General features: G+C 40.6%; 1 protein-coding gene across 3 annotated transcripts in view; it reads left to right on the top strand.

Annotated features, from left to right (window-relative positions):
* The first annotated feature begins 411 nt into the window (after positions 1 to 411).
* The window catches only part of tm2d1 (TM2 domain containing 1), a 98,767-nt gene continuing 87,230 nt past the window's right edge, over positions 412 to 11,948 (top strand). The window contains exons 1-3 of one of the 3 annotated variants that reach the window (XM_085982865.1): positions 412 to 571; positions 1,317 to 1,387; positions 3,391 to 3,499. In XM_085982865.1, the coding sequence (XP_085838991.1) occupies positions 453 to 571; positions 1,317 to 1,387; positions 3,391 to 3,499 (299 nt within the window). In that variant the 5' untranslated portion in view covers positions 412 to 452. Of the gene's footprint in view, positions 572 to 592; positions 813 to 1,316; positions 1,388 to 3,390; positions 3,500 to 11,948 lie in introns of those variants that run through there. The other 2 variants (XM_085982867.1, XM_085982868.1) reach the window with 2 other exon arrangements.

The following is an 11,948-nucleotide window of genomic DNA, read 5'->3' as shown; positions in this document are numbered from 1 at the left end:
TGTTTGTTCACGGTTGTGTTCCAGTGTTGTGTTTGCGCACGGTTATGTTTCAGTGTTGTGTTCGTGCACGGTTATGTTTCAGTGTTGTGTTTGTTCACGGTTGTGTTCCAGTGTTGTGTTTGTGCACGGTTGTGTTTCAGTGTTGTGTTTGTGCACGGTTATGTTTCAGTGTTGTGTTTGTTCACGGTTGTGTTTCAGTGTTGTGGTTGTGCACGGTTGTGTTCCAGTGTTGTTCACGGTTGCGTTCCAGTGTTGTGTTTGTGCACGGTTGTGTTCCAGTGTTGTGTTTGTGCACGGTTGTGTTTCAGTGTTGTGGTTGTGTTCCAGTGTTGTGCACAGTTGTGCTCCAGTGCCGGCTCTGTGTGCAGTGACAGGTGTCGGACCGCCTCTGGTGCTGTGCTTCCTCTCGAGCTGTAAACGGTAGTCTCACTGGCACGTGATCAGAGCCCAAGATGGCGCCGCCCAGGGAGAGTTTGTTGCTGCGGCTGGTCGTCTGGTTTTTGTGTTGTTGTTTCTTAAACGCTGTTTCTGATGATATCGATAAATGCGACGAACTACGACTCGGGCAATATCCTTTATTCTGTGGTTATTTGTGTGTTATTAAATAATTTGGTTGCCGAGGCAACCATGAGTAATACAACAGCTGCACCAGTGTTTTAGTTACAGGGATGGTTGAGGACAAGAGTCTCATTCTTCCAATGATTAGGAATCAGAGCTCACGGCCAACACCGGAGAAACGGCAGGAGGGAGATTGATGCATGTTTTTAAAAAAAAGTGACAATTCATAAACTCAGTTTATTTTTCTGTGATCCGTAAGTAAATAGGTCACACTTTTTAAACCAACATGAGTAACTCACTGTAAACAAGGGGATTGTACTGGTCTGATTTGTCTTTGTGATCATTGCAGTACATTCGTGTGAGGCTGTTGATTGTATTGACGCGATGGCTGTGAACGTATGTGGATAACAAGCTTTGCACCCTTTCATTACTAACTGCACAGCCAACGAGTGTTGGAGAGAGTAATAGTGGTCTTAAGTTTTTTCGTACTCATCATAATACACATTTGGGCTGTATATGCCCAATTTTGCTAATGCGTCAGTTTCGGTGATGAACTGAACTACGTGATTCAGTGGGGATATATTTAGGTTTATTTCTTGAGATTTACTTGTTTATATTGCAGTACATTAACAATTTCCTGTACACTGCTAACTTTGTATTGATACTATTATTTACTTTCAATTTTAATGATAAACACTAAATATACAAACATATATATAATTTTAGAAATGTTTCCTTAATGTTTGATTCTGTACATACATCTGTGATGCTCCCAAGATAAATGATGTAACACAAGAACCAGAAAATTGCACCAATGATACAGCTTTTGGTACATTTTAATTTCTTACCAATTATAATATGAAGGTTCTGAGTTCAAGGTCAGGTGACTTGTTCCCTTGCTCTTATTTATATCACTGGCCTACCTCCTGCAATGTGTCCGAACAGCTTGGGTTTGGCCTCCCTCCCGTGGGAGAGCACCTGGGATTCTTTGTGTACCTTCTGTTGGATAAATCCTTTACCCATTAAACAGATTTGTACAAATAGAAACAGTAATATGTTTGATTCACTTAATTTATTATTGACAAAACATTAATCTTAAACACCCTAAACAAAGAGTAGCACACATTATAATGTCCTGCATCCAAAACTTGCTATGTATCAGTGTCAGCTGTGGCTCAGTGGGTAGCACTCTTGCCACTTCGAACTAAGTCAGAAGGTTGTGGATTCAAGTCCCATTCCAGACTTAAGCACAAAAATCTGGCATTGTCGGAGGTGCCGTCTTTCGGATGAGTCATTAAACCTTTCTGCTCTCTCAGGTGGATGTAAAAGATTCCTGGCACTATTTCAAAGAAGAGTAGGGGAGTTATCCCTAGTGTCTTGGCCAATATTTATCCCTCAATCAATATCACTAAAACAGGTTAGCTGGTCATTTTCACATTGCTGTTTGTGGGAGCTTGCTGTGCGCAAATTGGCTGCCGCTTTTCCTACATTACAACAGTGAATACACTTCAAAAAAAAAAAGTACTTCATTGGCTGTAAAGTACTTTGGGACGTCTGGTGGTCGTGAACGGTGCTATATAAATGCAAGTCTTTCTTTATGCGTTGATTTAATGAGGACCCGAGAAGATGGCTTCTCCAAGCCTGTTCACGCCACAGGGTCTCGAAGGCAGCAACAGTCTTTCCGTCTAACTAAGTAAAAACAATCTTTATTTTATATGATTTTCTTTTATGGTTCTCTTCCTGTTGGATACAACCCTATCTAATGCTTTATGAGCAACCAGTTGCTCAAACAGATTGCAAAACGGAGATGAGGCCCCATTCCTTTTCACACCATACTTCTTATGTTGCTTCCTGTCATTGCTTTTACTGAACCATAGCTTTGTTGTAAACAATCTTTTGATCTTCTCATAGGAGCACATTACCTTGCATTTCCAATAAATTGTATGCTTTCCTAATGCTACGTTTGTGTCCTGTGTGGTTCATGATATTAACATTAAGTGCCCCTTCAGTAACTTGTGTACATAGAAGTACATAGAACTTGCAACACAGAAATGGGCCCAACTAGTCTGCATTGGAGTATACTCTCCACGCAAGCAAATAGTTTAATCCCATTTACCAATCCTGTTCCCATATTCCTTCAACCTCTCTTCTTTCATACATCTATCCAATCTAGTCTTGAATGTTGATATAGTTTCTACCGCCACCACTAACCCTGGAAGTGAATCTTCGGCCTCGCAACTCTCTTTGTAAAGAAGTTTCTATTGCCCTCTGTTCTAAATCTCTTGCATTCAATCTTGTACCTATAGCCTCTCATCATAAAACATTGTCAGTAGGGAAATGTTCCTGATATGGAAGGGATATTAACACGAACTGTATCCTCAGTAACTCGTGCAACGTTGTCAGTGAGAAACTGATCTAATGATTTTGCTAAATTGTCCATTAAATTTCCTTGTTCATATTTACTTTTTTGTGCAAATTGTAGCTATTGCAGTTGAAGATTGATAAGTACAGAACTAATTGGCCAAGAAATATTATTGCTGGGTTTGAAGTTAGATAAAATGAACAGGTTGTACATTGAGATATTACAGCATGAATTTTGTCAGTCTCCATTGTCAATCACTTTGCTGATCATTCACCAGGTCATGTGACATTTAGGTGTAGAAATACAATATTTAAAGTGTATCAGTTTTCAGAGACATTACTGTGTGCATAATAGCTAAACGATGAAAAACTAAATTACTGAACTTAACGTGTAGGCTCTGTTCATGAATATAAAGTGAAATTCTCCATAATTTAGTTAATATCTCTGGTTTCTTTTGGTTTTATTTCTAGTTCCTTGTATGCCGGCTCCTAATATCACCTGCAAAAATGATAGTGGGATTGTAAACACTTTCAGTGGAAAGGAAGTAGGTTTCTATCAGCCCTTTTCATGCCGTAATGTGTAAGTATTTCAGCTCGCTCTATTGTGCCATACCGTAAAAATATTTTAGCTCTGTATACTATCAGTTTAGTTTTAAAACATTGCATTTACGTAATGTCTAATTATGTCATAACCATTATTGAAGCAGAGTCCATAGTTGTTTATTTTTAAAAGTCAGTCGATAGTTGCTTGAAAGAGGAATGTTAAAGTTTATAGGGTTAAACTTTGTTCCAGTGGAGAAAAATACCATTTGTCAGCCAAATGGCCTGTTTCCGTGCTGTAACATTCTATAAATTACTTTGAACTACTATGTAGGTAAACATGGTGGCATTTTGCACATAGCAAGATCCCACAAACAACAGTATTTAGAATGATCAGTTAGTCTGTTGAACAAGGAATGTTGGTTGGGGCGCTGAGAACTCCTTGCTATTCATATCTTTGTGCTCTTTTATGTCCATTTATTTACACCATTAAATGGAACCTCAAACACAGTAACTAGGGATTTCCTGAAAATTACTAATTTACTCCGAATTACTAATTTTACCCCATCTGTTATCTGCCGTATTTAATGACATTTCTTTTGTATAACACTAAAATGTTAGTTACTATTTATCCTATTGTTCCCTAGCAGTAACTTTTACAAAAAGATAAAATAAGTTCTATAATGTAACATTCATTTAGCAACCTGTTGTTTGTTGTGCTCTCTAATTTTTTGAATGATGTGGTTCTGAAGGTACTTTTTTTTTAACTTGATTTGGATCTTTTTGCTTTCTTTTGCTTCTTCAGAATGCACTAGAGCAGCAAATTGTGTTAACCCTATCAGCCCAATCAATAAAATTATGTAAAACGCACCTAGAGACAGATTTGAAGTAAATGTATAGAATTTTGGTCTGGGCCTAGAGTGACTATGTTGGACAAGCCAGAGATGAGCTTGCAAATGCAAAAGCTGCAGTGCTAACCTTGCCATTAGCTGCTTTTTTTTAAAGAAAGGTAGCAAAATGTTGCCGCCACGGAGACCACTTTAATGAAGAGAGACCGTTCACAACGTTCACCCTTGCCATTACTGGGTTAATAACAGAAAAGTTAGAATTCCTGTGTCCTAACGTGTGGTTCAACAAGTGATAGTTAAATATACACCTAAAACTCTGTGTGAAAGCAATTGGGAGTTTCAAAGGCAGGAGGACTGATGTCTGAAACTTTACTACTGATATTCTATCTGCCCCAGGAACTGGATTGAGACTGCCCAAACTCATTCCACATAGGACCCTTACAGCCAGCAGACAGAGGAGACATTTCCTTCTCATTACTTTTGACTGGATTATAAAATAAAGTTACTATCTGAGCACATGCAGCTTCTCGCATTCTCTTCTTCCAATGCCAAAAAAACTCAGAGAAACTCTAATTGCAATCTCCACTTTATCAGGGTTTTTTTTAGCAAGCAAGACTACTTCAATTCCTATTTAAGATACCACTTCCTGGACCAGGCTTTAACAACTCTGACCTTGGTGTTCACCAGGGGCGGGATTTATCCTGCTGCAAAGAATAGGATTTTGCACCTTACCTCAGTTGTATCTGATTGACTAACATCAAATTAAATATTAAAATGATGCAGTTTACAACAGCCAAACGGGCCACCTGTAAATTGCTACATAGCACAAGTTGATCAGGAATGCAGCGAAATGGATCCCTTCCTGATTTCCCTGCCCTTGCACACATGTTCCATGTCACCAGAATTTCTACCCCATGTGTTAATATAGCCATCTCCTGCGTGTGAAAAGCTTATAAAAGAATTGCCATCTTCAAAAGATTTTTTTTGGAAACTCAACTACCTCACCTCCTGGACTAAGCTTAAATTTTTCTCACCTTTATGCCTATTGTTTATGGTAGGCATTGTGCAGAACATAAGAACATAAGAAGTAGGAGCAGGAGTAGGCCATACGGCCCCTCGGGCCTGCTCTGCCATTCAATAGGATCATGGCTGATCCGAATCTAGACTCACGTCCACTTCCCTGCCCTCTCCCCGTAACCCCCTAATTCCCTTATCTGCTAGGAAACTGTCTATCTCCATTTTAAATTTATTTAATGTTGCAGCTTCCGCAGCTCTCTGGGGTAGCAAATTCCATAGATTTACTACCCTCTGAGTGAAGAAGTTTCTCCTCATCTCAGTTTTGAAAGGGCAGCCCCTTATTCTTAGATTATGCCCCCTAGTTCTAGTCTCACCCATCAGTGGAAACATCCTCACCGCATCCACCCGATCAAGCCCCCTCACAATCTTATATTTTTCGATAAGATCGCCTCTCATTCTTCTGAACTCCAATGAGTAGAGTCCCAACCTACTCAACCTTTCCTCATACGTCAACCCCCTCATCTCCGGAATCAACCGAGTGAACCTTCTCTGAACCGCCTCGAGAGCAAGTATATCTTTTCTTAAATATGGAAACCAAAACTGCACGCAGTATTCCAGGTGTGGCCTCACCAATACCCTGTATAACTGCAGCAAGACTTCCCTGTTTTTATACTCCATCCCCCTTGCAATAAAAGCCAAGATTCCATTGGCCTTCCTGATCACCTGCTGCACCTGCATACTAACTTTTTGTGTTTCATGTAAAAGGACCCCCAGATCCCTTTGTATTGTAGCACTTTGCAGTTTCTCTCCATTTAGATAATAACTTGCTCTTTGATTTTTTCTGCCAAAGTGCATAACCTCACACTTTCCAACATTATATTGCATCTGCCAAATCTCTGCCCACTCACTTAGCCTGTCTATGTCCTTTTGCTGGTTTTTTATGTCCTCCCCACTCACTGCTTTCCCTCCCATCTTTGTATTGTCGGCAAACTTGGATATGTTGCACTCGGTCCCTTCCTCCAAATCGTTAATATAGATTGTAAAGAGTTGGGGTCCCAGCACTGACCCCTGCGGAACACCACAAGTTACTGATTGCCAGCCCGAGAATGAACCATTTATCCCAACTCTTTGTTTTCTGTTAGATAGCCAATCTTCCACCCATGCCAGTATATTACCCCCAATCCTGTGATTTCTTATCTTGATCAGTAATCTTTTGTGTGGAACCTTGTCAAATGCCTTTTGGAAGTCCAAATACACTACATCCACTGGTTCCCCTTTATCCACCCTGTATGTTACATCCTCAAAGAATTCGAGCAAATTTGTCAAACATGACTTCCCCTTCATAAAACCATGCTGACTCTGCCCTATTAAATTATGTTTATCCAAATGCTCTGTTACTGTTTCCTTAATAATGGACTCCAACATTTTGCCAACCACAGATATTAGGCTAACTGGTCTATCGTTTCCAGCTTTTTGTCTACTTCCCTTCTTAAATAAGGGTGTTACATTAGCAGTTTTCCAATCTGCTGGGACCTTTCTTGAGTCCAGGGAGTTCTGGAAAATAATCACCAATGCATCCACAATCCCTACCGCCACTTCTCTCAAGACCCTAGGATGTGGGCCATCAGGTCTGGGGGATTTATCCACCTTAAGTCCCATTATTTTACTGAGTACCATCTCCCTAGTGATTTTAATCGTGTTTAGCTCCTCCCCCCCCCCCCCCCCCATTGCCCCCTGTTTGTCCAGTGTTGGGATATTTTTAGTGTCCTCTACTGTAAAGACTGATACAAAATATTTGTTCAGCATCTTTGCCATCTCCATGTTCCCCACCACTAGTTTCCCGGTCCCATCCTCTAAGGGACCAACGTTCACTTTAGCCACCCTTTCTCTTTTTATATAGCTGTAGAAACTCTTGCTATCTGTTTTTATATTTTTTGCTAGTTTGCTTTCATAATCTATCTTCCCTTTCTTAATTAATCTTTTAGTTATCCCACACCAGAATCATTAATTAATGTGCATCAGTAGTTCCTTAACCCATGCATATATTAAACTAGCTTTGTAATTATTCCTTACCAGGGCTATTTTCTGTTAATTTATTTATTCATTTTGGTGCATTGAAATGGAACAATTTTTATTTGTTGTTATACACGCTTAACGTCATGGGAACTCTATCTCAATATTCAGTTGCAGTCTACACAAAACCAGAAGTCATGCACTTGCGATTGTAATGCTTATTAAGGTCTGCTCATTTGATAATTTGTGCAAGATGACAGCTTCAACTTCTGAGAGTACACTTGTGAACTGTCACAGGCAATAAGTGTGAAGGTCAGCATGATTCAGTTGATCGTAGATTGTTTTTCTCGTGTCCACGAATTCAACGGGAACATGTCTGGTCCATTTCTTCCGCATTCTGAGTCTAGGGACACTTAGGTCAATTGTAGTACCACAAATGCTGTTTGTTGGATCTTGCTGTGCATACATTGGCTGTCGTGTTTGCCTGCGCTTCAAAAGTAAACCATTGGCTATGGTATGATTTGGAATGTTATGCGGATATGCTAAGGTGTTATTTAAATGCCATTTCTCTTTAACTGGCAACTTGATTGAGATCAACTGTGCTGACTGATTTGCTGGCTGGGAGTATCAGCAGGCTGGTGCTCACTGTCAGACTATCACAGCCAAGAATGATCCTGTTTTCACCTGGTGCCCACAGGCATACACTTTACAGCAGGGCTCACAATATAGTGATCATGAGTTGGTACCCTGGCTAATTTATTTTCTCCCCCCTCTATCCCAACGGTGCTGAGGACAATTACAAAGATCGCCGACTTCATCATAGACCTGGGACCTTCTGGTCCATATGGTTTAGTACCACAATATATGCTTCATTTAATTGACTAGCCATTGGAGGACCTTACACTATAACTAAAGATAAAAATACATTAAGGCATTTAAAATAAAAAAAAAATCTGTGCTAGCCAATCATTTTCCATCCTTTCGTTCAGAACAATTGCAAAATGAAGGGCTTGGAAAGAGAAGTGAGAAAGAAATCACAAAGAAATGGGCTTTGTTTTGAAGATATGTTATGTCTGAGATGTAAAAATAATAAAACATAATTATGTTTTATTAAAGTGTTAATTGGTCACGCCTGTCTTGACTGAATACAGATCTTGCGTTGATAGTAGAACTGACTAAGAAAGTGTATGGCATCCTTTAACATAGGAAAGCAAACCCAGAAGGGTAAATCGGACAAAAATTGGCACCAAGCCAAAGAAGGAGATATTAGAAGGGGTGACTAAAAGATTAGTCAAAGGGGTAGGTTTTTAGGTGGAACTTGAGGAGGAAGAGGCAGAGAGGTTTAGGGAAGGAATTCCAGAGTTTGAGGCCTCGACAACTGAAGGCATGGCTGCTAATGTTGGAGTGAAAGAAGTGGGTGATGCATAAAAGTCTAGAGCTGGAGGAGCGGAGAGTTGGAGGGCTAGAGGATGTTACAGAGATATGGAGGAGTAGGTCAATAAAGGGATTGGACACTTAGATGAGAATTTGAAATTGGAGGTGTTTGAGGACCAGAAGCTAATTTAGGCCAGTGAGCAATGCTCTACTGATTTAAGTTCAATTTCAGCATGTTCCTCACATTGTTCAGTTTGCAACATTTTTCAACATTGGAAAAGTTAATGGAAAAGAAGCAAGCAAAATAATTTTGGCAATAAAATTTACAGCGTTGATTAAGAATTAACACGGGGCCTATTCGATGCCAGCATTTTATTCAGCTATTTCCACGTGTAAATTTTTTTTGATAATTTAAATTCCAGTTTCCCAATTCTATTGGCTCAACATGGATTTATTTCATCTTGCAAGTAAAGTCAGACTGGTTCAGCTTTAAAATTTCTGTCTTTTCCATCTTGTAATTTAAAGTGAGCCTTGTTAACGGTGACTATAGAATCATAGAACAGTACCATTCAGAAGGAGGCCATTCGGCCCATCGAGTCTGCGCTGGCTCTTTTCGAAGAGCAATCCAGTTAGTCCCACACTCCTGCTTGTTCCCCATATCCCTAGAATTTTGTCTTCAACTATTTATCCAATTCCCTTTTGAAGGTTACTATTGAATCTGTATCCATCACCCTATCAGGCACTGTATTCCAAATCCTAACCACTCGTTGCATAAAAAAAGTTCTTCCTCATATTGCCTCTGGTTCTTTTGCCAGTCACCGTAAAATTACCTCTGTGCCCTCTCTTTATCGACCCTACAGCCATTGTAAATTGTTTCTCTATATTTGCTCTATCTAAATCCTTCATGATTTTAAACACCTCTGTCAAATCTCTTAGCCTTCTCTGCTCCATGGAGAGCAACCTCAGCTTCTCTAGTCTATCGACGTAACTGTATTCCCTCACCCCTGGAACCATTCTAGTAAATCTCTTCTACATAGAAACATAGAAGATAGGAGTAGGCCATTTGGCCCCTCGAGCCTGTTCCGCCATTCAGTGAGATCATGGCTGATCATCCAAATTCAGTACCCTGTCCCTGCCTTCTCCCCATATCCCTTGATCCCTTTAGCCGTAAGAAATATATCCAACTCCTTCTGTAGCCTCTCCAAAACCTTCATGTCCTTCCTAAAGTGTGGTGCCCAGAATTGGACACAATACTCCAGCTGGGGCCAAACTAGTGTTTTATGTAGGTTTAGCATAACCTCCTGGCTTTTGTACTCTCTGCTTCTATTTATAAAGCCCAGGATCCGATATGCTTTTTTAACTGCTTTGTTAACCTGTCCTGCCACCTTCAAAGATTTGTGCACAAACACCCCCAGGTCTCTCTGTTCTTGCACCCCCTTTAAAATTGTACCATTTGGTGTGTATGGTCTCTCCTCATTCTTCCTACCAAAATGTATCACCTCACACTTCTCTGCGTTGAATTTCATCTGTCATGTCTCTGCCCATTCCACCAGCCTGTCTATGTCCTCTTGAAGTCTATTACTACCTTCCTCACTGTTTACTACACTTCCACGTTTCGTGCCATCTGCAAATTTCAAAATTGTACCCTGTAATCCAAGTCCAAGCCATTAATGTTTATCAAAAAGAGCAATGGTCCTAGTACTGAAGTTTGGGGAACGCCACTGCATACCTCCCTCCCCCCTCTCCGAAAAACAGCCATTCACCTCAACTCTCTGTTTTCTATCTCGTTGCCAATTTTGTACCCATGCTGCTGCTGCCCCTTTTATCCCATGGGCTTCAATTTTGCTAACAAGCCTAATATGTGGTACTTCAAACGGCTTTTGGAAGTCCATATACACCACATCAATTGCACTGCCCTCCTTAACCCTCTCTGTTACCTCATCAAAAACTCAGTAAAGTTAGTCAAACACGATTTGCCCTTAATAAATCCGTGCTGGCTCTCCTTTACTAGTCCATTCTTGTCCCAGTGCTGTTAATTTTTTCCCGGATTATTGTTTCTATAAAAGCGTCCCCACCACTGACATTAAACTGATTGGCCTATACTTGCCAGGTTTATCATTCTCCCCTTTTTTGAATAAGGGTGTAACATTTGCAATCCTCCAGTCCTTTGGCACCACCCCTGTATCTAAGGAGGATTGGAAGATTGTAGTTAGCATCAGTGTTCCCGTTAAGCTGAGCGCCCATGCAGGTCGCTCAATGGCTTTTAAATGGAAAAACCCCGCATGTGCGGAAATTTAAATGGGTCGTGCGCACAAACAAAAATATTAGAGGGAACATTGGCCAGCAGCTCTGCAATTTCTACCCTTACTTTCCTCGGTAATCTAGGATGCAACCCATCCGTACCGGGTGACTTATCCATTTGAATTACCGCCAGCCTGTCTAGTACCTCCTCCTTATCTATTTTTATCTCATCCAGTATCTCAGCAACCTCCTTGTTTGCCATAGCTTTGCCAAAGTCCCCTTCCTTGGTAAACACCAGTGCAAAGTACTCATTTAATACTTCATGCATGCCTCCTGCCTCCACCAATAGTTCTCCATTTTGGTCCCTAATTGGCCCCACCGCTCCTCTGACAACTCTTTTACTGTTAATATGTCAATAGAAAACCTTTTGGATTCCCCTTTGTTAGCCGCCAATCTATTCTTGTACTGTCTCTTTGCCCCTCTTATTTCCTTTTTCACTTCTCCTCTATACTTTTTATATTCAGCCTGATTCTCCCTTGTATCAGCAAGCTGACATCTGTCAATTGCCCCCTTTTTCTGCTTCATCCTACTCTCCCAACTCCTTCGTCACCCAGGGAGCTGTGGGTTTGGTTGCCCTACCTTTCCGCCTTGTAGGAATGTACCGAGACTGTATTCAAACCATTTCTTTAAATGCTGCCCATTGCTCCATTACATTTTTGCCTGCCCATCTTTGACTCCAAATTACCTGGACCGGATCCCTCCTTAATTCGTTGAAATTAGCCCTCCTCCAGTTAAGTATTTTTATTCTAGATTGTTCCTTGTCTATCTCCATAACTAATCTAAACCTTATGATACTATGATCACTATTCCCAAGATGCTCTCCAACTGTGACATTCTCCACGACCCACTTCATTCCCCAGGACTAGATCCAGCAAAGCCTCCTTCCTCGTTGGGCAGGAAACATACTGATCAATAAATTCTCCTAAACACACTTAA

The sequence above is a fragment of the Somniosus microcephalus genome, chromosome 3, assembly GCF_052327205.1.
Source record: "Somniosus microcephalus isolate GS21.2 chromosome 3, FLI_Smic_1.0, whole genome shotgun sequence".
Taxonomy (NCBI): domain Eukaryota; kingdom Metazoa; phylum Chordata; class Chondrichthyes; order Squaliformes; family Somniosidae; genus Somniosus; species Somniosus microcephalus.
The sequence above is the reverse complement of the archived record's forward strand: the minus strand, read 5'-3'. Positions and strand labels throughout refer to the sequence as shown.